This window comes from Aquarana catesbeiana, linkage group LG01, assembly GCF_042186555.1.
Source record: "Aquarana catesbeiana isolate 2022-GZ linkage group LG01, ASM4218655v1, whole genome shotgun sequence".
In the NCBI taxonomy this organism is placed as follows: Eukaryota; Metazoa; Chordata; class Amphibia; order Anura; family Ranidae; genus Aquarana; species Aquarana catesbeiana.
Window position 1 is genome coordinate 923,378,813 of NC_133324.1, and position 26,710 is coordinate 923,405,522.

Sequence of the window (26,710 nt, forward strand, 5' to 3'; positions counted from 1 at the left end):
ATAATATATATAATATAAACAGTGCCCTCTTCTGCCTGAAGATTTGTATGACCTGCAACAAATGTAGCGCTATTACTATTTGAAAGTGCCTTGTGGGTAAGCAGCGCCCTCTTCTGCCTGAAGAAGTGTATGACCTGCAACATATGTAGTGCTATTACTGTAGTATTATTATGGGAAAATGCCTTTTGGTTAAACAATGCCCTCTTCTACCTGAAGAAGTGTATGATCTGCAACAAATGTAGCGCTATTATTATTGGAAAATGCCTTGTGGATAAGCAGCGCCCTCTTCTGCCTGAAGAAGTGTATGACCTGCAACACATGTAGTGCTATCACTGTAATATTACTATTGGAAAGTGCCTTGTGTATAAACAGCGCCCTCTTCTGCCTGAAAAAGTGTATGGCCTGCAACATATGTAGTGCTATCACAGTAATATTACTATTGGAAATTGCCTTGTGGATAAACAGCGTCCTCTTCTGCTGGAAGCAGTGTATGACCTTCATTTAAGGTTGCCACCTCATCCCTTTAAACCCAAACACATATGAATTACACAGGCAAATTTTCTTTCAATAGTTTTTTTATTAAGTTACAAGGTATACATAAGCATTGAATCTTTCCGTCGTACAGGAATTTAGAACATAGAATCTCTTACATCAGTATATTGACTAGGTTTGGATAATAAAAAACCTTTAAGATAGAGGTTGTTGTGTCAAGGTGAGGAATTGGAGTTGACCCTTTCGTCCCCAACACCCCTAAAGGAGGGACCAGACTGTGTCATGGGCTGTGTGGACAAATGCCATCTCACATAACATTTCTAAGCAACAATTCATTTAAAACTTGGTTTAGGAGTATAATCCAGTGTGAAACATTACTGTAACATAAAAGGGTGATTGCTCGTGATAACAGAACTATAAGGATTGAAGAAAAAGAGATAAGGAGGGGGGAGAGAAAAAGAAGAAAAACAAGGGGGGTGCAGAGCAGAAAAGAGAGGGCCATGATCCAAGAGATCTTCCTTTTCGTCATGGTAAGGGAGACAAAGGGTCGCTTCCAGGCTCTAGCTAGTTCTGAGGCTAAGTTAATGCAGATAAGGCACCAAGTGAGTTTAATTACCACCTTAATCAGCCACGGAACCTGTGTAATTCATACGCGTTTGGTTTTAAAGGGATGAGGTGGCAACACTACCTTCATCCTGGTGCCATTGTTGTAAATTGCCCTAGTTTTGTAATCAATTTCTACAATATAGACAAAGTTTAGGTATCCCTTTGTGTTTATTTACTACATGCATGGTGATCCAGACGCCGGTGAGATGTCCCCAGAGACCAGATCTCTAGTCTGCCGTGGCCCTTAGCACCGAAACACCGACCGTATTATTGTTTACTGAGCCAAAAGCTACAAAATATTTATGGAAGACAAAGCTCCTATAGGAAACAAAGTTCATACATCCGGCTTGTTTTATCCCCGGCTTCCAACTCACTTGCCCGAAAACCCCATTAAGAAAGTTTATATATCTCTGTTTTCCGACAGCGGCCTAACAAGCTCACCGGTGCATACACCAAAAATCTATAAATCACTTTCTCTATCCTATCATCTCTTAGACGAGAGGTCTTTCCTCTGAGATCGTTTCTTGGGCTCAGGAATATTTTTTACACAAGGAATGTGTGATCACAGCAAAAGAACAAATGACGGCCCGGTGGGTCTTGAATCTCTTTCACATGTAACCAATATTTGTAAAAATTAAAGTGACACTAAACGATATCTTTATTCTCAAACAGTAATCCATACGCATCCACTACTTAATAGCTCTGTAATTTATTTTTCATTAAATTGTTTGTTAATGTGTTTTTCTGCCGTATTGTCCTCTGTGAGCTCCCAAAAAACTCTCCTTTTCCCCCGGCACTTTCTTTTATTTAGAAGGAGCAGTGAAAGTTAATTGTGGTCATATGCACGGCTCTATGCATATTAAACGTCCCCTCGCCCATAGGGGTTGATTTACTAAAACTGGAGAATTAAAAATCTGGTGCAGCTGTGCACCATAGCCAATCAGCTTCCAGGCTTTTGTCAAAGTCCTCTTTCAGATAAAAGTGGTCTCTGTGGCGGATTCACCGCAAAATCACTTTTATAGGGGGGTGGGAGAGGGCCCCTCCCGCCGCGCTTCGGTCGTCTCCGCCGGTTACCAGAGCCGTTGGTAGCGACAGAGACAATCGTGTCCGCCCAATGCTCGTAAAGGGGAATTTTAATTTTTTTTTGCACGTGCCAGAAATGTAACACTCCCATTGGTTGTGCTCCCAACCAAACTGTCAAATCATCCAATGGCTGGTGTCATAACTGATCACATGTGCAGCATCGTGGCAGTTGTAGATTAAACAGAGGCAAGATGGCAGCTTTCTTGGCTGAAAACAATAGGTGTCGGGGGTTTACTTACACTCTGATTAAAAAGGAACTACACAGCATCTAATCACCAAAAAACAAAAACTCTATTTACGTCATTTATAATATTCAAAGCAAACTTCCCCATCCATCCATGTTTCCATTGTTTACTTTGCTGAGAAATCACTTTGAAAAACACCCCCCTAGCATTTCTGGCCATGGCCAGCTTGAGTAAGGGCAAATTGAGTCTTGTAGAATTTACTTCCCGTAATCCATCTGCCCTTAGCTCAAGCATGGTGGCAGGAGGGTGTGCTTAGTTGAGAAAACCCCTCCTCCTCTCCACCCCTTCTGAAGACTCCTGTAATGTATGACATCATTTGCTTAGGCCTGGAAGCCAGAAAGTAACTAGAGAATTGTACAAAGAAAAATGCATTAAGGTGAAAAACCTTCTGCAAAAACCTTCTGCACCCCCCCCCCCCCAAGAGCCCCCCTTTTACTTACCTAAACTTGATTGCTCCATGGACCGGGACGACCAGAGCAGCTCCAGCCGCTGTCTCTGGTCCTCATTGGATAGATTGATAGCAGCGCAGCCATAGGCTCCCGTTGTTGCTCTCAATCAAATCCAGTGAAACGGGAGGCAGGGGGCGGGGCCGAGTCCTTCTGTCTGTGTCAACAGACGCAGCAGCAGGACTCGGGAGCACGCCCGCACGAGTGTCCTCTTGGAATGCGGCAATCTGAGGGGGGCACTCGATGCGGGCAGGAGTCTAGAGCGCCACTGGGGTACCCCAGAAGAGGAGGATCGGGGCCACTTTGTGCAAAACCCTTGCACAGAGGAGTTAAGTATAACATGTTATTTAAAAAAAACAAACCTTTACAACCCCTTTATTATGTTGGTATGCAGCTTCTCGGTGGGTGGGCCTTGGCGCCGATTGGCTGCTTATTTGTGTGAATTGGTGGTATACGGCTGTGCCAAGAGCGCACACCCTGAGTGCTCCCGTCAAAGTTACCAGCGGCTAACGGAAAGCTCACAATTGCTGCTTGTGATCGGGAGCTTTCCGATCATGTGACTGCCGTGACAGCCAATCACAGCGGTCACATGACCATAACCCCCCCCCAGCATCCTAAGCCCCTTAAAGTGTCAGGACATGCCGGCTCAAAGGGATTAAAGTATATCTAAACCTAAGAGCAAAAAAGTAATCTATTTACTTTATAGATATTATTATTATTATTATTATTATTATATTATTGGTATTTATATAGCAATGACAATTTACACAACGCTTTACATATATCGTAAATTGTAATCATTCTCTACCCTCAAGGAGCTTACAATCTAAGGTCCCTTCCTCACATTCATAGACATACTAGGACCAATTTAAGCAGGAGCCTACCAGCATGTCTCTAGATTTAAGGAGGAAACCCAGCTGAACTCCAGGCACATACAGTATATACTTCTCAATAGACACAAAGGTTTAAATCCACTTTTGTGAGCATCAAACATCTTTACAAACCCAAATATTATCTTGTAAAAGTAGCAGTGACATCATCACTGTGCTGTACATAGCCGACGCTGAGAGCAGAGCTGTGGGAGGGGCCCAGCAGGTTCAACCCACTACAGGCTGCCTGCAGAAAACTACAGGAGGGGGCGGAGACAAGACCAGTCACCCTGCACAAAGAGAGAGGGCAGCAGTGAGCTGTCTTTATTACAGGAAGCTCCTACACAGAGGGAAAGTCTCACACTGGATTACTGCACAGATCTGAAAGAAATACACAAATCACACCAAGATTCAAGGAAGAATACACATTTTTTTATACTAATTATTATTATACAGGATTTATATAGCGCCAACAGTTTGCGCAGCGCTTTACAACATGGGGCAGACAGTACACTTACAATACAAATCAATACAGGAGGGATCAGAGGGCCCTGCTCGTTAGAGCTTACAATCTAGAAGGGAGGGTCAAGTGGAAACAAAAGGTAATAACTGTGGGGGATGAGCTGATGGAAAAAATGAAAATACAGTTGTTAGGTGTGGGTAGGATAGGCTTCTCTGAAGAGAAGGGTTTTCAGGGATCTTCTGAAAGCTAATAAAGTAGGAGATAAGCGGAGAGATTGGGGTAAGGAATTTCATAGGATTGGAGAGGCTTTGGAAAAGGCCTGGAGGCAAGCATGGGAGGAGGTGACAAGGGAGCTAGAGAGCAGGAGGTCTTGAGAGGAACGAAGAGAGCGAGTAGGTTGGTATTTAGAGACTAAGCTAGTGATGTAGCTGGGGGGGAAACTGTGGATGGCTTTGTACGTAGTTGTTAGAATTTTGAATTTAATTCTTTGGCCGAGCGGAAGCCAGTGGAGGGATTGACAGAGAGGAGTGGCAGACACAGAGCGATTGGTAAGGTGGATGAGTCTGGCAGCGGCATTCATAATGGATTGAAGAGGTGATAGACTATGTAGAGGTAAGCCAATGAGAAGGAAGTTGCAGTAGTCGAGGCGAGAGATGACCAGCGAGTGAATTAAGAGCTTTGTTGTGTCATTGGTTAGAAAGGAGCGTATTTTGGAGATGTTGCGGAGGTTGAGGAGGCAGGATTTGGACAGTGATTGGATGTGTTGCTTGAAGGAGAGTTCAGAGTCTAGGACTACACCTAGAACCTTGGCATGTGGGGATGGGCTTATAGTTGTGCCATCGATTTTGACAGAGAGATCAGGGGAAGAGGCATATGGGGGAGGAAAAATTATAAGTTCGGTTTTGGCTAGATTGAGTTTAAGGAAGTGGTGAGACATCCAGACTGATATATCTGAGAGTAAATTACTGATACATGAGGAGACAGAGGGAGTGAGCTGAGGGGTAGAGAAATAGATTTGGGTGTCATCAGCGTAGAGGTGGTATTGGAAGCCATAAGAGGCTATCAGTTAACCCAGGGAGGCAGTGTCGACTGAAAATAGTAGAGGTCCAAGAACAGAACCCTGAGGGACCCCAACAGAGAAAGGAAGAGGAGAGGAGGAAGTAGAGTTATAAGAAACGCTAAAGGTGCGGTTGGATAAGTAGGAAGAGAACCAGCGAAGTGTACAGTCACGGAGACCAAAGGCGTGTAGTTTTTTGAGGAGGAGGGGGTGGTCAACCATATCAAAGGCAGCAGAGAGGTCCAGGAGTAGGAGTACAGAATAGTGTTCATTGGCTTTGGCCAATCAACACTATTGGCCAAAGTAGATCATTTGTTAGTTTTAGGAGAGCAGTTTCTGTGGAGTGTTGAGGACGAAATCCAGACTGAAGGGGATCAAGAAGGCCATTATCAGCGAGGTGGTCGCTCAGTCGGTTGTAGACCAGACGTTCAAGGAGTTTGGATAAGAAGGGGAGCAAGGAGATGGGGCGTAGGTTGTTAAGATTGGATGGGTCCAGTGAGGGCTTTTTAAGTATGGGTCTGACAAGTGCATGTTTTAGAGAGTTAGGGAAGATGCCAGAAGAGAGGGAGAGATTGAAGATGTGGGTTAGAGAGTGTAGTATAGGGCCAGAGGGTGAACGTAGCATTTGTGAGGGAACAGGATCCAGAGGGCAGGTGGTAAGGTGGACATTAGCAAGTAGTTTAGCAACTTCGTCTGTAGTGGTGGGGTTGAAAGAGGGAAATAATGATTGTGTCTGTGGGCATGAAGTGTAAAGCGTGGAGGGTGTCGGCACAGTAGAGATCTCAGCGCGAATAGTATCAATCTTCTGTTTGAAGTGACTGGCGATCTCCTGGGCAGTGAGTGAGTTGGCGGGTGGAGGCGGTGGAGGACAAAGTAGAGAGTTGAAGGTGGAGAAGAGTTGACGGGGACAGGATGATAAGTTGCTAATGAGAGTGGTAAAATAGGTCTGCTTGGCAGAGAGGAGGCTGGAGTTGTATTTTTGGAGGGCAGATTTATATTGGTAGAAATCTCTCTGGGACTTAGCCTTACACCACAGGCGCTCCAGAGCACGACTACGTTTTTTCAGACTTCTAGTATCATCTGTTTGCCAAGGTTGAAGGGGTCTGGGCTTGATTCTGTGTGTAGTGAGGGGGGCAAGTGAGTTCAGTGAGGCTAGAAGTGAAGTGTTGTACACAGAAGTGGCTAGGTTGGTGCAGGATAGGGGTGAGATTTTGTCGTAGAGGTTGTTGATAGCAGAGTAGAGAAGAGAAGGGTTTAGATGACGTAGGTTTCTGCGGGTAACTTTAAGGTGGTTGGAGGGAGAGGAGGTGAAGGAGAGGGAGAGAGTGAAACTAATAAGGTGGTGATCAGAGAGAGGGGATGGATAGTTAGAAAGGTTGCATGGAGTGCAAAGGTGAGAGAACACGAGGTCAAGGATATTGCCTTCTGAGTGAGTTGGAGCATGTATCCACTGCTACAGGTCAAAGGAGGATGTTAGGCTAAGAAGTTTGGAAGTGGAAGGAGTGTTAGTATTAATAGGGATGTTGAAGTCCCCGAGAATGATAGTGGAGATTTCAGAAGAAAGAAAGTAGGGTAGCCAGGCAGAGAAGTCTTCAAGAAAGGTTGATACTGGTCCAGGGGGCCTGTAGATCACAGCTATGCTTAGAGAAATTGGAGTGAAAAGGCGAATACAGTGTGCTTCGAAAGAGGAGAGTGACAGAGAGGGAGGTGGCTGAAGTACCTGAAAGGTGCTATGTGGGGCTAGAAGGATTCCGACACCAGCCAGTCGGAGGTAAACATCCTGCAATTAAGGATTTTTTTTATGATGGAAATTTGCAAGGTTTAAATGTTATTAAAACCCCAAAGAGAAAAAATATATGTAGAAGCACAAAGGTTTTCTGTCCCATTTTTGTGCCTTGTCTGGAAAAAGTAGCCATAAACTTCCAGTATACAATATTTCATTTTTTATATACTATCAGTTATTTGTAGCTCAATAGATAGAGCAAAAATAAACTGAAGATTTAATACTACTTTAAGGGGTATTTTAATAAAAACAAAAATCACATACTGTAGCTGTTTGTCGAAAATGTAGATTTTTTTTTTTGTATGTGTGTGAATGGGGAAAATACCACATTATGGCCACTAGATGTCGTTGACTTTCATAGCAAGTAAATGTGCTCCCCACCTCCATCTAGTGGCCATAATGTGGTGATTTTCGCATTCATACATTCGATTTGAGAGAATATAGCCAAAGAACATTCACACAGAACAAATTTCAATAGACAAACAGCTATGAAAATTATGTATAAATGCACCCCTAAGTGACATTTGTACTACGTATGTATTTTTAATTTTTGTATGCAGGTCCCCTTTAAAAAGAAGAGGCTATCCCTTTATTAGGGCTGAATCCAGAAGACTTTCAAAATGTTGATGGAGACACTAGGCGATCGTTTTTGCACAGGGTCCCTGTGGCTTTAAGTTGAACCTTTGGGGCTGAGATAGTTCTTTATGGGAAACACAGTTATAAAACAGCCTTTGGTTTATCTGCAGCAGTTACAGCTATGCATCAACGACCCGAGCAATAAATTTACTGGTACATTTAGAAATTGTCATTGCACGCTGCATTCCTCTATAGAACAAGATGTATTGCTCCCTTACAAGATGCATGGCCTGGCTACGAGGTTATTACTTAAAGCCCAATGTGTTCCATGGTAGTAAAAGATACAGCAGGCAGTTTTCTCCTACATCTATCGTATACGGGATTGTGGCGCCCACACATTTTCAGCATTTCAATCATCGCTTTCTGGCCTGCATCCTGCTGCCTCACTTTATTAAACCACTTTATGTAGAGCTGGCGATAACTCATAACTCCCAGCATCCCACTTTTGGGATGAGACAGTCCCTGTTCTGGATTTTCTGTGTAATGGGGTAACCCATTCCTGTCCAGGCTTTAATCCAGTGGAGTGCTATGAACATGAGGCCCCCAGGATCCCAGTGCTGATCCCTGAGAGGATGCCTGCAGGCCAGCGTCCCAAGATTAGCAGGCAATAGACCACAGTGCACAGGGCCATTTCCATCCCCATTTAAGTTAAAAGAAAGAGTAGTCCACATATGTGGATTCTTTACTAAATGAATGAATGCAAGGTACAGGTCTGCCTACTAGATGGGCAGTAGAGGCGGAGTACTATGAACATGAGGCCCCCAGGATCCCAGTGCTGATCACTCAGAGGATGCCTGCAGGGCAATACTCCCCAGCATCCCAAGATTAGCAGGCAATAGACCACAGTGCATAGGGCCATTTCCATCCCCATTTAAGTTAGAGGAAAGAGTAGTCCACATATGTGGATTCTTTACTAAATTAATGAATGCAAGGTACAGGTCAGCCTACTAGATGGGCAGCAGAATACAACATACAATTTTAAACACTTTCAAGCCAATGTACAGAGAGCACAAGGGTAATTATGTAAGTCAAAAATATTAGTACCATAGTACAGTGGGTATAGACAAAACAAGAGGCTTGTATCTACAGGAGGGGTGTCCCAGAGTACAAGGGAAATGCAAGTGGTCCGCCAACTGGTCCCCAAGGGTATTCTAAACAATCTCCCTTTCACACCTATATGCTGATCCATATTTATCCACCCACAGGAGGAGCCGATTACCACTCTTCTTGTGGCAACTACTGCCTACACCACAGGAAGTTCTACACCTTCTTAATATACCCTCACCCAGGGCGCACCTCTCCTAACAGGGGCATGGCTGGCACCTAACCCAACTGTCTCCTAAAGCCGCGTACACACGGGCGGACTTTTCGACCGGACTGGTCCGACTGACTTTTTAACAAACGGACTTGCCTACACACGATCACACCAAAGTCCGATGGATTCATACGTGATGATGTACACCGGACTAAAATAAGGAAGTTGATAGCCAGTAGCCAATAGCTGCCCTAGCGTTGGTTTTTATCCGTTGGACTAGCATACAGATGAGCAGATTTCTGGGTCCAGCAGAGTTACGACGTAAAGATTTGAAGCATGTTCCAAATCTAAAGTCCGTCAGATTTTCGACTGGAAAAGTCCACTGAAGCCCACACACGATCGGATTGTCCGCCGGACTCGTCGAAAATTTCGACCGTGTGTACGCTGCATAAGTCAGATCATACTCACCACCTAGAAGGGCATCTAATAATCCCCTTTTTCCGCCTACAAGCAGGTTCGTATTCATTCACTCAAATGAGAAACCCGTTACCACTCCCCTTGTGGTGATTACTGCTATCTCTGCATCCCTGTTTTCCCCACTCTGTATGTATGTGGTCCCCCTTCCAGGTTACTGAGATCAGGAGTTTGAAACAGCATACAAAGACATATTCAACGGATGTACACTTCCAAACTTCTGGTAACAGATTGGTGATTGCCTATTTCTTCTCCAGCATGGCTGTGCTCCTGTGCACAAAACCAAATTCATAAGTACAAAATTTGATGAGCTTAGTGTGTGATGCCCTGACCTCAACGCTACTGAACACCTTTGGGGTGAAGTGTGAGCCAGGTCTTCTCATCCAACATCAACGGGCACAAATACCTACACACACACTCTACAATCTTGTGGGAAGACTTTTCAGAAGAGCGGGTGTTGGTATAGCCACAAATCGGGAAAGGCAACTCCATTTTAATGAACATGGTTTTGAAATAGGATGTCTGTGACCAACCCAACCAGGACATGGGCTTTTGAAAGGGGACTAGGGGCTAGCCTTCTACCCACTGATTATGCCCAATAGAGGAGACTTTGTCTGCTTCTCCCAGTCAGAGCATGGAAAAGAGCTCAGTTCAGCCTCTGATCCGATGGAGAGAGCAGAACAGTAAGCTTCTCTTCTGGAGTGGATGGAAAGATGTAAAATTAATCTTGTACTAGTAAATGGTCAGAGGAAATGTGGCCCTCCTGCAGACTGAGTTGGAGAAGCTCTTCCACTTGGGACAGAAATATTTATCCATAATTTCCCTCAAGAAATCTATGAAGATAAATTAATTCAACTTTTTCCATGGTGATTTTTGTAGTGAACAGATTACACAAGTGAAAGTCAAAGACCTGACAGACAGTGGCATCACTAGATGGGGGCCAGAGGGGGCCATGCTACCCCAACATTATACTGTGCCGCCCATGTGTCCCCCCAATTAAAAGAAACAGACACTGGGCCTGGGAGCAGTCTGGAATGCAGGGGACAGGGATGGACTGAGCCGCGTAGCATTGGATCCAGCTCCGCCTCCATCTGATTCTACTTCAGAGGCCAGCATTGATAGTTTTCCCTCCCCCTCCTTCCTCTCTTGCACACGATGGGATGGGAGACAGCCAATCTGCTCCTTCTCCCCCGACCCTCCCCTGTGTGTGCATCGCAGGAAGTGTGAGCTTGTTGGCTTTACACTTGACTTCCCGCGGTGCACAAACAGGAGAGGGTTGGGGGGAGAAGGAGCAGATTGACTGTCTCCTCTCCCATCCTGTGCGAGACAGAAAGTAGGGGGGAGAGAGAACTATCAATGCCGACTCTCGGGCTCTGAGCTGTTCCATGAGAGAGTCCCTCTCTGCTCAGAGCCATGCTGGAAGGCAGGCAGCATTCATTAGCAATGATAGGGACCAATGGGTAGGGACCAATGTGAGTGTGCAATGTACGTGTGGAGTGCTGCGTAAATTGATGGCGCTATATGGGTACCTTAAATAAAAAATGGATAATTGTAGACACGCACCCACACTCTCTCAGGTTGAACTGGATGGACTGGTGTCTTTATTCAACCTTACTAACTATGTAACTATGTAGCAACTATGTAACTATGATAGGAGGCATAATGGGCACTGATAGGTGGGATTGGTGAGCACTGATAGGAGGCACTAATGGGCACTGATAGGTGGGATTGGTGAGCACTGACAGGAGGCACTAATGGGCACCGATAGGTGGGATTGGTGAGCACTGATAGGAGGCACTAATGAGCTCTGATAGCTGGGATTGGTGAGCACTGACAGGGGGCACTAATGGGCACTGATAGGATACGCTCATGTGCACTGATAGGCAGCATTAATGGCCACTGATAGGCTGCATTCATGAGCACTGATAGGTGGCACTGATGGGCATTGAGCACTGATAGGCAGCGTTGATGGCCACTGATAGGCTGCACTATTGGAGTCACTGATAGCTGGCACTGATTAGCACTAATAGGTGGCACTGCTGGACACTGATAGGCAGCACTGATCAGCTGCACTGGCAGGCACCATTGATGAGCAATGATTGGTGGCACTGATAGATGGCATTGATGAGCACTGATAGGCAGCACTCATAGGTTCCACTGATTGGCACTGATAGGCAACATTCATGTGCACTGATAAGTGGCACTAATAGGAGGCACTAATGGGCACTGATAGGTGGGATTCATGAGCACTGATAAGTGGCACTGATAGGCAGCATTGATGGGCACTGATATGCTGCACTGATAAGCTGCATTGATGAGCACTGATAGGCAGCACTGGTGGGCATTGAGCACTGATAGGCAGCATTAATGGCCACTGAAAAGGCTGCACTGATGAGGAGGCACTGATAGGTGGAATTGATGAGCACTGATAGGTGGCACTGATGGGCACTGATATGCTGCACTGTTAGGCTGCATTGATGAACACTGATAGGCGGCACTGATGGGAATTGAGCACTGATAGGCAGCATTGATGGGCACTGATAGGCAGCACTAATATGCTGCACTGGTAGGCAGCATTGATGAGCAATGATAGGTGGCACTGATAGGCGGCATTGCTGAGCATGTATGTTAGCCCAACATTGAAAGAACAATTACACTCTTTGAATCCAAGTGGCCGCCTGCAAGTGCAATGTTTGGCTAACATCTCTCTTTCTAACAAGACCTCTGGAGTGCATTCCATTCTTGGTAGATAGATAGATGGATAGATAGATAGACATCTATCTATATAGATCTATCTATCTATCTATCTATCTATCTATCTATCTATCTATCTATCTATCTATCTATCTATCTATCTATCTATCTATCTACAGTATATAAATTGCAATTTATACAGTAGTTGCCCCCCCCCCCCCATGTGCCCCTCCTAAATTTGAAAGCTGGAGATGCCACTGTTGACAGACAGCATATTTAATGTACTTTTTGTATCTGTGGGCTTGCTGCCAGATTGTCTGGGGTGGACACTCCCGGATTAATCAAAGTGTGGGTGCCTAGCTATTGATTAGCTTACTGTTAATTAGATCACTGTTAGCTGTTGGCTGTTCATGAGGTGTACTAATGATATTACTGTTTAAAGTTTGCATTGTTTAGAATAATGTGATCAAACCCTTATCTGATTTTGTGTGGTATATATTCTGTGTGAATTTACAATAAAGGGTCAGTTCCAGTTTGCACCTAAGCTAGTGTCATCTAGTTCTTGGGTGCAATCCTCAGCTATAATACCTGGCTCCTGGTTCCAGAGTGGAGGAAGCTGTATCTTGTCCAACAAACTCATATAGCTGTGATGGTCACTTGTCCACACACTTTTGGCTATATTTTGTATCTGTGTCTCTGACAGCAATAACAACATTGTCAAAATTTCTAGTAATTCAAAAGAGCCCTTTTAACACCGTTAACCTTTTTTTTTCAGGTCCCGACTAGCAGCGTTCCAGTTAGATTGTCAGCCTTCACCGCACTCCGTGACTGGTTGTGCGCGAGAGAATTATGCCGCCTGCCTGATGGCATACACAGGAATTATAGGTAATGCTTTGCAGGATGCTTGCTGCTTTTGTGCTGCTTATTTATATAAGCAAATATTGCATTAAAAAATAGATGGTTTTCAAATATCCGTCTTCTAAAGGGAAATGTTTAATTAAAGCAGATCTTCAGCCTCTGGAGTGACTTCCCTCCTCTCCACCTCTCTTTCTCTCCACTACCAGAATAGGGCTGCCTTTTTTGTTTGTATGTTTTAATTTTTTTAAAGTGCGGCCCGGCACTATTTTTTCAGATTGAAGAAAAGTTGCAATCTTCGCCAAGTTATTGCTGCCGTTAGAGTCTTGCTTGGTATCTTCTGCTGTGTCACCACAATAGGAGGTGTCTGTTTAATGAAAACAGACACCAATAATACCATCGCCATTTTAGAAACCAGCACTGTGTTGCAGTGTGCACATACACACACTAGCTAATTTATAGGTACCCCAGTATTTCTAGATTGTCAACCCAAGTCCTAATGAAGAGGGCAATTTCAGGCCCCCAAAATGCATTGATGACTACACTCAATAAATCACTTTCTGAATACAACCTTATGATATGGCACTTCAATCTCCGGATCAAAGTTTTTCCTACACAACCCAGGGTTAGGGTGAAGACCCCTCAGTTTGCAGAAGCAACCTTTCTACCAATGGAATGCTCCACAGGGGTAATATAAACATTTTGGAAACAGCAATCTGAACACAAGTCTATCATATACTTCTTGCTCTAGGTTCCAGCACCATCTACTTAATTCCCAGAACACCGGAAGCGCCATGACAGTGGTTCTAACCCTGCACTATTCGATCTAAAACAAATAAAATAAGCTGCGGCTGGAGCTGACCTTAATTTTTTTTAACCAAAATTTTGGACTGCCCCATGTTGCTTTAAAGGCTCACATATCAATATTTTGATTGTGTCGCCTCAGTTAGAGCTTACACATACTTCTACCGAGTCATCATCCTGTATGACTTACCTTTACAAGCTCATTTTTATGCAGGTTTCCATTTTTTTTTTTTACATCCCCTGTGTGTAATGGCTGCTTTAAGTAAATCACAGTGACAATTTACTTCGCCAATAACAAACATTCATTTTGGGCAGACAGCAGTGTGACCGATCCAGGTGTCACTCCCCGTCTCTGTCTCAGCTGCGTTGTCCTCTTCGTTTATGCATGCCATATGAAGGAATCACACAGATTGTCTCATGGTATTTACGCGTGTCATAAACAGCACCGGCCTCTCCCTGTCACAGCTGGTGCTGGCAACAACCCCAGTTAGCAGTTGGGGCTTGAACTACGGGACAGTTTTTTAACAGATGAGCTTTCCAGCTCTGGCACAAATCGAAGGTGATTCACAGCCAAGGCTGTATCTGTCTACATAGTAAAATCATTGAGGGCCCCCTTTTTTTCTAATCCCCTTCTCAAAGTCATTTCCTTCAGTAATACAGAATATTAATTTCTTTTATTGTAGTAAACAGAGATTCCCTAACTCGATATACATCAAATTTTTCCAAATGCATTTGCCAAATGTTATCCATACTCACATAAATAATTGTATAGCCAAACAATGCTTTTGGGCCCCATAGCACTTGCACGGTCTTTTATAGAAGGTCTTGTATAGCTATAATTATAGCATGGAGCAGTGAGACACACTGAATAGTTTGCTCTTTGTCAGCTGCCTCTCCTTACTGGACACATATACAAGATTGGTAGTTTGTTCAAACTTAAAGTGTTACTAAACCCACAACAGTAAAATCAGCCTGTATATGCAGTAAAGCATGCTTGTTAAACTCACTGTGGGACCTAAGGGGTTACTCCTGCGCATTGTGTAAAAAGGCTGTTTAATACTGTCTTCTCTGATCCTCTCCTTCTTACACAGCCCCCAATTCATTTCTTGATAGTACAGAGCCTTGGGGGCACTCTGCAAATGCTCAGTTTGGTGTGTATTGCTAGAGAGTTTTTTTTTGTGGGGAGGGTGCATGGGATCAGCACTGTCCAGATAGAGGGTCAGTGATCCTCTGCAGCCTCAAAGTACAGTCAAAGGAGAATGAAAACTCCTCCTACAAGCTTTAACCAGACACTGATTGAAGTCACAAGACTGCTATACACTGCTGATGAGAAAAATGTATTTAGCAGTTTATATTTTACTAAAATAATTACTTTTCCATGTTCTATATCTGGTCTGGGAGACCAGATATAGTGAATGCAGGCTCCTAGGTTTAGTAACACTTTGAAGAGGAACTTCAGTCCACCTCAACCTAAAATTAAATTTTTACTTTCTGATAATTGTTCCTGTATGGGAACAAAATCATACTAGTCCATGTAGTCAAGCATTGTTCATTTTCCAGCCCAAAGTTCTTCCTTCTAACTCTGCTCCGGTTCCACTATCTTGGACCAATATCCGTGCATTCCCAGACATGCCACGGGGCTCTGCCAGGTCCTATAGACCAATGCTGTGTCTGCACATGAGTAAGATATGCACGCTGGACACGTCATCCTTGCCTAAGCGAGGAAGTAAAAAATGAAATTTGTTTTTTAAATACTTATTAATAAACAAATTGCGTGTAAGTGGGAGGGGGAAGGAGGCAGAGCAAAGGAAGTCATATCCATTGGTGAAGGTCTGCTTTAACCTGTTTTCCTTAAAAGCAACAGAAGAGACCATTGGGTTCCTCATAGGACCTTTATTTGAAAGTAAACCATGTTTGCCTAGAAGTTCTCCCTGTCCTGTACTTTACTATGGCACAATCCCCTAGCCCATCCCATGCAGAGTCTCTCAGTTAGCCTTGAGGTTCCTGCTTTTGTTATGGTATAGCCAGGCCTATGCTTTCCACAGTGGCAATAGTGGGACTGTGTTGAGAGCAGCACCAACCGCAAAACTATGATTGTGTTGTTTTTTTTTTCCTTTCAACCACTTTTGGACAACTGAAGCAAAATTTATCAAAATAACTGTAGGGGGAAGGTGGGCCAGGGTATGTTGAGAGGAGTCACAACCAGACTTTAAAGCAGTGGTTGTCAAAAACTGGACTGTGACTTCCCACCTGCTGGGCTGCAGCCAAAGTGAGGAAATTCCTGTGCTGGACACTTGTCCCTGGAATAGGTATCCTCATTAGAAGACTTCCCTTTATTGCTTCTTCTGAGGACACATCTGAAATTTCCAGTGTTCCTATACTTTGAGTGTGTGAGTACATTTTTTTTTTCCCTTTACTCTTGCGGCGTGGAAGGTTTTGGAAGATTTACAAGACCCTGGTTTCACTAAGGTGGAAGGGTCCAGTGGGGAATTTACTAAACTTGCTATACGTTAAAATACATTAAAATCTCTTGATTCTCATATGCCTCAAAGTTATAAGGCCTACAGAGTGCGTTTTCTATATTTTATGACCTATGTGTGGATCCTGTATAATAATATTTATGCCTGGTAACAAGTCTGTCCTGTTTTTTGTATAATTTATGAATGTTCTTTAAGATAAAACTGAATGTGAGTATATTGTTGCCTGACTCCAGCCAAAATGTTTCATTATCAGCTTTGGATCAAGTGGGAACAGTGTCCCCTCACTTCCTGTCCTGACGCTAAAAGAAATAATACCCTGTAAAAATGAAAAGTTTTGGCTGGAGTTGAGTTACACTGGTCCAGAAGAGAATGGAAGTATCCTGCAAGGTTCTTCGTTACTCCCGTACTGTATATATTGAAAAAAGTCATTTATAATAAATTCATCCTTTAGGACCCTTGTATTAAAGGGTCGTGAATGGACAAATGGGATTCCTAGTTGGACAGATGTGATGTTTGATTTTAAGCTTTGTGTCTGTCTCCTATTCAGGCAGCCCAATTACTCCAAATTACGTGGACAATTCATCCTCAAGTGTCGCCCCCTGGTGTACCTGTAACACAAGTGGAAACCGGCAGGAGGAGTGCGAGAACTTTCTGCACTATTTCACCAACAACATCTGCCTCCGTAAGCCTTTTTATTATACATTTTTGCATTCTGTTTTATATATAAGATACTATATATTCTGTATAATCATTTACTCAAAAAATGGATTAAAGAACTTCAACCCAGAACATCTTATATGTTCAGTACTTGCAGGCTGTGCTTCCTATGTGTGCATTGATCCTCTAATCCAGAGGTAAGCAATCTTTGAGAGTTGGGGATCTACCTGAACAACATGAAAGTGATCAAGGATCACAGGGGTTTGGCACCCTTTTTTTAAAAGACATTCACTAGCAAGACCTAACTAAATAGTAAGGAAAACTTAGAAAAATATAATAAAACAAATTTCACTGTAAAAAATATAAACGTAACCTACCTTTAAAAGGGGACGGTGTCAGTCAGTAGAGCAGTGGACTGTGTCAGTAGGGCAGTGAATGGTGTCAGTAGAGGAGCGGACAGTGTCAGTAGGGCAGTGGATGGTGTCAGTAAGACAGTGGATGGTGTCAGTAGGGCAGTGGATGGTGTCAGTAGGACAGTGGAAGGTGTCAGTAGAGGAGCGGACAGTGTCAGTAGGGCAGTGGATGGTGTCAGTAGGACAGTGGAAGATGTCAGTAGAGGAGCGGACAGTGTCAGTAGGACAGTGAATGGTGTCAGTAGGGCAATGGATGGTGTCAGTAGGACAGTGGAAGGTGTTAGTAGAAGAGCGGACAGTGTCAGTAGGGCGGTGTTTGGTGTCAGTAGGGCAGTGAATGGTGTCAGTAGGGCAGTGAATGGTGTCAGTAGGACAGTGGAAGGTGTCAGTAGAAGAGCGGACAGTGTCAGTAGGGCAGTGGATGGTGTCAGTAGGGCAGTGGATGGTGTCAGTAGGACAGTGGAAGGTGTCAGTAGAGGAGCGGACAGTGTCAGTAGGGCAGTGGATGGTGTCAGTAGGGCAATGGACGGTGTCAGTAGGGCAGTGGATGGTGTCAGTAGGACAGTGGAAGGTGTCAGTAGAGGAGCAGACAGTGTTAGTAGGACAGTGAATGGTGTCAGTAAGGCAGTGGATGGTGTCAGTAGGACAGTGGACGGTGTCAGTAGGGCAGTGGATGCTGTCAGTAGGACAGTGGAAGGTGTCAGTAGAGGAGCGGAAGGGGGCAGTAGGGCAGTGGATGGTGTCAGTAGGACAGTGGAAAGTGTCAGCAGAGAAGCGGACAGTGTCAGTAGGGCAGTGCATGGTGTCAGTAGGGCAGTGGATGGTGTCAGTAGGACAGTGGAAGGTGTCAGTAGAGGAGCAGACAGTGTTAGTAGGACAGTGAATGGTGTCAGTAGGGCAGTGGATGGTGTCAGTAGGACAGTGGACGGTATCAGTATAGAAGCGGACAGTGTCAGTAGGGCAGTGGATGGTGTCAGTAGGGCAGTGGATGGTGTCAGTAGGACAGTGGAAGGTGTCAGTAGAGGATCGGACAGTGTCAGCAGGGCAGTGGATTGTGTCAGTAGAGCATTTGACAGTGTAAGAGCAGTGGACAGTATCAGTATAGCAGAGGATGGTGTCAGTAGGATAATGGGCAGTGTTAGTCAGTAGGGCAGTGGACGGTGTCAGTAGTTTTTTATTTAACCCCTGATGTCTCACTTTTGAGACAGAGAAAGGGACTGAGGAAAGGGATTACCCAGTCCCTTTCTCTGCAGCCTCAGCTGCACTGGACAGTGAATGAATGGGAAGCGATCAGTGCTCAGCAGCTTCCTGTTCATTCACAAACTGAACTGTACTGATCACACTCTGAGTTCATTCAGAAAAGGAAGGGATTGGCAAATTACTTTGCCTGGCCCCTTTCCCCGCTATTCATTCTTAAACGATCTTCACAGCAGTCGACAGAAGAGGAGAGGAATGGCAGCTGGCAGTGCTGCCGGGGGGGGGGGGGGGAGCACACAGAAGCCGTGCAGCAGAAAGAAAGGAAACCTGGACAGGAGGGGCAGCAGGGGTGGCATTTCCTGAAATCGACCCCCCTGTATTTTACTCCTGCAGCAGCTGAATGCCTGTGGGGGGGAAGGAAGGAGAAGCCAGATTTTAGCTGCTGCAGGAGGAAAAAAATGGGGATCAGTTCCAGTAAATGCCACCCTCGCCACCACTCCTGTGCAGGTTTCAGGGGTTGGCAAGGAAGGGTCACGATATACCTATCACCTTCCCATGATCAACGGGTTGCTGACCCCGGCTCTAATCTTACAGAAAGTCTACCAGGCAGTGATCTAACTTACCTAGACTTTAGATCAGATAAGTAATTAGATTTTTTATTCATGGCAAGAGAGAATTAATAGGACATTTGTCCTACTGATTCATGTGAAGTGTGATTATTAAAGAATTCCAGGTATGGACATTTTATACAAAGTTACACTGGTCCAGCTTGGACCAATGTAATTATGCATATACCATACCTGACTGGCACTGCAATTCATCTTTAATGATAGGTCCATTCGGGGCAAAGTTATTGTTTCTGGTATAGCCCACCACTCAACAAGTTTTTGGTTGAATCTGTTTTTTATTGGTTTTACATTAATCATGAAGGTAAGCCAAGGTACAATAACATAAATAGTCCAACAATGCAAACAAAGTTGTACAATGCACTCAATATACAAATATTGAAAAACAGACATATTACAGAGTTCATAGGACACCCACACAACCAAGTGATAGGCATGTGATGGGTTCCAGCTTGACAATAGAGAGCTGTGCTGTAGAAATAATAAGCAAATAAAACACCTTCAAGTAGAGGGACTTGGGTGAAGAGATCCCTAAAAAAGGAAAGAAGAAAGGAGGGAAAGAAACTACAAAAAGAAAAAGACTTGATGAGGAAAAGAAGAGAGAGCCTGAGCTGAGGAAAGGCCGTTGCAATGCAATTTAATCTATGGGGCAAATTCTATTGCAAAATGCAATTACCCTTGCAATGTGAACAGTCTATTTGCATTTAGTAAAACAACTCCATTATGTTTAAGAACTGTATATAGAAGAGGGTGCGTGAATTAGTCTAGATTTTAAGGTACCTGTGGAAGAGAGATGAAACCATATGGCCATATTGGTTTAAAAATCGTGCAAGTTGTCAATATAAAAAGCGAAAAGTTCATCCATTCTCAATGTTATTTATTGTACTGACCTTTAACAATAACGTGGTTCTAAAGGCACTTTTACCTCAATGCACAGATTGGAAAAAAAAAACTTCTGGGTGCAGCCCCCCTCCAGCCCCCTTATTCTTACCTGAGCCCCATCTCGATCCATGTGGAGGAGAGCAGCGGCTCTCCTGGATATCTCTCACCTCATTGGCTCCTTCTGCTGTCAATCACAGCCAGTGAGCCAATAAGGAGAGAGTAAAGGGCAGGACCGAGCTGCACTCTGTGTGTGAATGGACAATATCAATTTATAGGAGCATGGTTCGGGAATGAGCCTACCTGAGTGCCCCTATAGCAAGAAGCTTGCTATTGGTAACACTCGGCAGAGAGAAGGAGCCTGAACCGCCAGCGGGGGACCCAAAAAGAGGAGGGTCAGGGTTGTTCTGTGCAAAACCATTACACAGAGCAGGTAAGTATAACTTGTTTGTTCATTAAAGAAAAAAAAATAAAACCTTTAGAATCACTTTCTAAAGGCGTTTTAATGGAAAACTTTAAAACCCACTCCAGGCTAACTCTAAAGCAGCCATTCTCAACACGGGTTTGGTGGAACCCTAGGGTTCCTTCAGAGGTTGTTAGGGGATCAACCTCTGGCCATACAGTAGTATATTTTTGAATGAACATTTGTACAAAAAAATGCTTAACATATTTGATGACTGGACAAATCTTGTTCAGAAGTACTTCAAAATAGTGTTTGGTTTTAACATTCAATTTTGAAGTATAATGTAATTTCCCACACGAAAACCACATTCACTGTTATGTTCATTTGAGAAATAACTTTCATCCCCTAAATTTTTTTGTCATTTTGGTCGAAAGCAAAGGCCAATTTGACCCCACTAACCATTTAAAAAAAAAATCTACTAGTGCATGACCAACTTTAGTCCTGGAGTACAGGTGAGTCCAGCCTGGTGATGACGCATGTCCTACGGGGCATGTAAACAACAGACTGGGCTCGTAGGAAGTCGGCAAAATAACATGGTTGCAAAAAGTTTTCAAAGAGTGTGACGTTATCAGCTAACACTCTGCAAGTAGACAGCAGCTGTACAGAAGCCCCTCACGCTCTTTGATTTGGTCTTGGCAGAAGAAAGATTAATGCTTCTCTTTGGCCTTTGTGATTCAGTCATTGGCCTCCTTAATGGATGCAGCAATCAGCAGCGAGCTGTGTTCATTCAGTTCTGGAATCTGAACATCTAATCAAGCTTGCAAGGCACAAAACTTTATTTTAAGCTAGCCTCGAAGATCGATTAACCTAAAACAAAAAAAAAGGACAATATGTGAGAGGGCTGTTAAACAGCCACACATACAGTATCTCACAAAAGTGAGTACACCCCTCACATTTTTGTAAATATTTTTGTATATCTTTTCATGTGACAACACTGAAGAAATGACACTTTGCTAAAATGTAAAGCAGTGAGTGTACAGCTTGTATAACAGAGTAAATTTTCTGTCCCCTCAAAATAGCTCAACACACAGCCATTAATGTCTAAATAGCTGGCAACAAAAGTGAGTACACCCCTAAGTGAAAGTGTCCAAATTGGGCCCAATGAGTCAATATTTTGTATGGCCACCATTATTTTCCAGCACCGCTTTAACCCTCTTGGGCATGGAGTTCACCAGAGCTTCACAGGTTGCCACTGGAGTCCTCTTCCACTCCTCCATGATGACATCACGGAGCTGGTGGATGTTAAAGACCTTGCGCTCTTCCACCATTCGTTTGAGGATGCCCCACAGATGCTCAATAGGGTTTATGTCTGGAGACATGCTTGGCCAGTCCATCACATTTACCCTCAGCTTCTTTAGCAAGGCAGTGATCATCTTGGAGGTGTGTTTGGGGTCGTTATCATGTTGGAATACTGCCCTGCGGCCCAGTCTCTGAAGGAAGGGGATCACGCTCTGCTTCAATATGTCACAGTACATGTTGGCATTCATGGTACCCTCAATGAACTGTAACTCCCCAGTGCTGCCAGCGCTCATGCAGCCCCAGACCATGACACTCCCACCACCATGCTTGACTGTAGGCAAGACACACTTGTCTTTGTACTCCTCACCTGGTTGCCGCCACACACGCTTTACACCATCTGAACCAAATAAGTTTATCTTAGTCTCATCAGACCACAGGACATGGTTCCAGTAATCCATGTCATTAGTCTGCTTGTCTTCAGCAAACTTTTTGTGGGCTTGTGCATCATCTTTAGAAGAGGCTTCCTTCTGGGACGATAGCCACGCAGGCCGATTTGATGCAGTGTGCGGCGTATGGTCTGAGCACTGACAGGCTGACCCCCACCACTTCAACCTCTACAGCAATGCTGGCAACACTCATACGTCTATTTCTTCTGGATATGATGCTCAGCACGTGTAAGGGTTTAGCCACCATGCTGCAGCTCAGTTTCAGGGTCTTGGCAATCTTCTTATAGCCTATGCCATCTTTACGTAGAGCAACAATCCTTTTTTTTCAGATCCTCAGCGAGTTCTTTGCCATGAGGTGCCATGTTGAACTTCCAGTGACCAGTATGAGAGAGTGAGAGCGATAACATCAAATTTAACACACCCGCTCCCTATTTACATCTGAGACCTTGTAACACTAATGAGTCACATGACACCAGGGAGGGAAAATGGCTAATTGGGGCCAGTTTGGACATTTTCACTTAGGGGTGTACTCAATTTTGTTGCCAGCAATTTAGACATTAATGGCTGTGTGTTGAGTTATTTTGAGGGAACAGCACATTTACACTGTTATACAAGCTGTACACTCACTACTTTACATTGTAGCAAAGTGTAATTTCTTCAGTGTTGTCACATGAAAAGATATAGAAAAAATAACTGTATAGATCAAGGCAACCTACCACCAACACTTCAGATCATTTCAGGGTGTCCCTAAAAAGGGAACGTTTGCATTAATCGGTTTCATTGTTTTTGCAGTTAAATGTTGGTTGAAATTTTCTGAAGTATTGTATGTGGTCAGCATTAGGGTTTAGAGGGCTAGGTTACAAGCTTAGGTTGAATAGGTAATTTTAAGGGTTGGTTAAGTGTTAGGTCCTGCTCAAATGGAACCATGAGAGCTGCCATTGCTAAGTTGCTTTTTATGGTGCAGGCTATAGAAACATCGTCCCGATCCTATCATTACTATTTATTGAGTCAGTGATTCAGAACAAGCATGTTCCAGGTCAGTGACTCACCAAGATAGAAAATGTTTATGGGTTAAAGCCGGCCATAGACAGATCGCAATTCGGCTGGTGGAACCGGCTAAATTTTGATCCAGCTATGGCAAGGCTGGTTGTACTAAAGTCAATCTGAAATCTCTAGTTCATATTGTTCCCCCTACACTTAACACCTAAACTCAAGCTGTAACACTTGAGCAAGCCATAGAGTATGCAATTTTCTTTGGCTAAAGGAAAGAAAATTGGATAATCTATGGCTTGCCTAAGTGTTACAGCTTTGAGTTTAAGTGTTTACTGAAGGGGGAAGGTTAAGTGTTAGGATAATATCTACACTAAAGAATACTTAGTGTTGTGAGCATTTATGTTTACTTGCTACTACTGCAGAAAGTGCCATAACACAAGCTACAGTACCCTGAAACACGAACCTACCACCATTATATAGTTGGCCAGTGGAGGATTAGCAAATGTTAGAGTCAGAACAAAGTTGAAGATTTTAGGTCACAAACAAGCTCTGGACCAGTTTGTGTCACATCCTTGTGGTGCCGGTTTGCAGGATAGCTGCTAGTTTAATACTGCTCCTCTTGACACAGATTCATTTTAAAACTCATATTTCTGCATTTATGCAGATGCCAGTAGGCTAGAGCATCCATAAACTAATAATACACTACATGGCCAAATGTTTGTTTTAACTCAAAATTGTTTGGTTTAGTTGTGTCCAATTAAAGGCCTATTATTGCTACAGAGATCAAGACATTTTAGACAATTATGGATTTCCAACCTTGTAGCAACCGTTTGACTGTGCCCCCATGCACAAAACCAGCTCCATAAAGACACAGTTTAATGAGAGCCTTGACCTAAACTCTACTGAAAACCTTTAGAATAAATTGAAATGCTGATTCTTGTCCAAACCAACACACAACAATCTCCTACGCTCAGGAGCTTAGTCCATATGTAAGTGGTGCAGCCAACCTTTTGGATAGAATATAGGAAGTCAAAGGTCTTGCTGCCCTCCTCAGAACAATGGGTGTCCTTAGAGCTGAAACATATAGAAAAACAGGGAGGGCGCACCGACCTTGTGCATTATCAAAGATAAAATTTATTTAAGTAATAAAAGCAAGAGTCATACTCACAAACAAACATTAAAAAGAAGGCTTAACATTGCTCCAAAAAATCGGAACTGTGTCTTCTGGACACCTGCAACCTGGACCGGGTATTAGGAGGAACCACATTACCTGCCTTTACAAATGCTGCTTTGGCACAAATTCTTACAGGCACACTCCAAAATTGGTGGAAAGTTTTCCCAGAAGAATGGAGGCTGCTATAGCTGACAATGAGAGTTGGACAGGCAACTCCATAATAATGCTTATGGTTTTGAAATGGGATGTTCAACAAGCTCATATAGATGCGATGGTCGGGTGTTTTCACAAACCTTTGGCCATATCATGACCCTTACTTTATTGATCAATTTTGGACTAAGCATTCATTAAGTCAGCCACATCACTAACCCCCTAACACGCTTGGTGGATCATTTACTTAATGTTGTCACTTGTGTTTCAGAAAATGCTATACATGCTTTTGGCAATGGGACCAATTTAAATCCAGCGGTGAATCCATCAGTACCCCCTACGACTCCACTACACAAGGAAGAGAAGTACAGTAATGCTTCTGTTCCTGCAGTCAAAGAGAGTTTCACTGTCCGTGTTCAGCCCACCAAGGTAATTGGGAGGAAGAAAACTATACAGAGAAAAATGTAAAAGCAAAAACACAGATGTTGTAGTAGTTCTATTAGTGTAAATACTAGGTGGGCAAGACATTATTTTGCCACTTGAAAGCTTGCCTTACAGTAAAAAGATTTTCGAACAAATATTTTGTATGAATATTCGTATGAAAATCTTAGCACATTGAATGTCATTCAAAAGTATTTCAAATTTGTGTATGCTTTGAATAGACAAGTGCAGAATGAAAAAATTTTGTTTCGACTCCTTATTTGCATTCATTTGTTTAGTTTAATTCGTTTAATATATTTACGGAATTCGTTTCGTTTATTCACGTTGATTTGAATTTTCCAATTACGGTCAAATTGAACTGAATTTGACCGAATTCAAAAAAATTTAATCAGTTTGAATCGAATTCCATTCTAAATCAAATTGATCCTATTTGAAACTCGAATTTTGGAAGATGGTTATATTTATTCTATTCTATTGTTTTTTTTTTAAATTCTATTCTTTTATTTTCTATTCTATGCTATTATTTTCTATTCCATTCGAATTTGAATTTATTCTATTTAAAATTCGAATTTCGGAAGAAGGTTATATTCTTTCTATTTCATTCTATACTATTGTATTCTTTTTTTCTTTTCTATTCTATTATTTTTTTATCCTATCATTTTCCACTGTATTCAAATTTGAAAATTATTCTATTTGAAATTCAGATTTCAGAAGATGGTTTTATTCTTTCTATTTTATTCTATTCTATTTTTTTATTCTAGTCCATTCTATTCCTTTATTGTCTATTTTATTTTATTCTTTTATTTTCTATTCTATTTTGTTCTGTTTTAGTCTATTCTTTTATATTCTTTTATTTTCTACTCTATGCTATTATTTTCTATTCTATTTGAATTTGAATTTATTCTATTTGAAATTCTAATTTCACAAGAAGGTTATATTCTTTCTATTTTATTCTATTCTAATGTATTCTTTTTTCTTTTCTATTATATTATTTTTTTATTCTATCATTTTTCATTGTATTCAAATTTGAAAACTATTCTTTTTGAAATTTGGATTTCAGAAGATGGTTTTATTGTTTCTATTTTATTCTATTTTTTATTCTAGTCCATTTTATTCTGTTCTTTTATTTTCTATTCTAGTTTGTTCTGTTTTAGTCTATTCTTTTCTATTCTATTCTTTTATTTTCTATTCTATCCCTTTATTTTCTATTCTGTTCTGTTTTACTCTATTATATTTTATTCTTTTATATTCAATTTTTTTTTCTATTCTATTCTTTGCTATTCTATTTCATTATATCTATTCTATTTTATTCTCTATTTGAATTCGATTAGAAAACGATTCGAATTTCGTCCGACATTTTGTTTCATTATTTCGGACTCATTTAAATTTGTTGCTATTGTAATTCGGAGATTCGGATACATCCGAATTTCGAATAACGAAAAATTTGTCCGAATTTCAATTCAGAATGAAACTAACCGCACATGTCTAGCTTTTAACATATAATTTTAAAAATCACATATACTGTTAGAAATTTGTTTGTTCAAGAATAAATTCTATCCTGCTCCTCCAAATTTTTTTGTCACCGTGGTCTAAAACAAATGTTGATTTAATCTCACTAATGATTAGAAAATTGAACAAACTCTCTTGAAACAAAATTCTACTAGTGTATGGCTAGTATTAGTGCATTCCTACATTCAATCAAATGTAAATCTCAGTTTTTTTGTCCCCTCTGTTTATATTAATAACCTAAATTTATCATGACGAAACCTTCAATGTAAGTAAACTAGACG

At 42.5% G+C, this 26,710-nt stretch overlaps 1 protein-coding gene across 1 annotated transcript in view; it reads left to right on the plus strand.

Moving 5' to 3' along the window:
• GFRA4 (GDNF family receptor alpha 4) overlaps window positions 1-26,710 on the plus strand; it is a 701,474-nt gene that overhangs the window by 673,662 nt on the left and 1,102 nt on the right. The window contains exons 6-8 of the mRNA XM_073611024.1: window positions 12,879-12,988; window positions 16,790-16,924; window positions 24,751-24,908. Of these exons, the coding sequence (XP_073467125.1) occupies window positions 12,879-12,988; window positions 16,790-16,924; window positions 24,751-24,908 (403 nt within the window). The remainder of the gene's footprint in view (window positions 1-12,878; window positions 12,989-16,789; window positions 16,925-24,750; window positions 24,909-26,710) is intronic.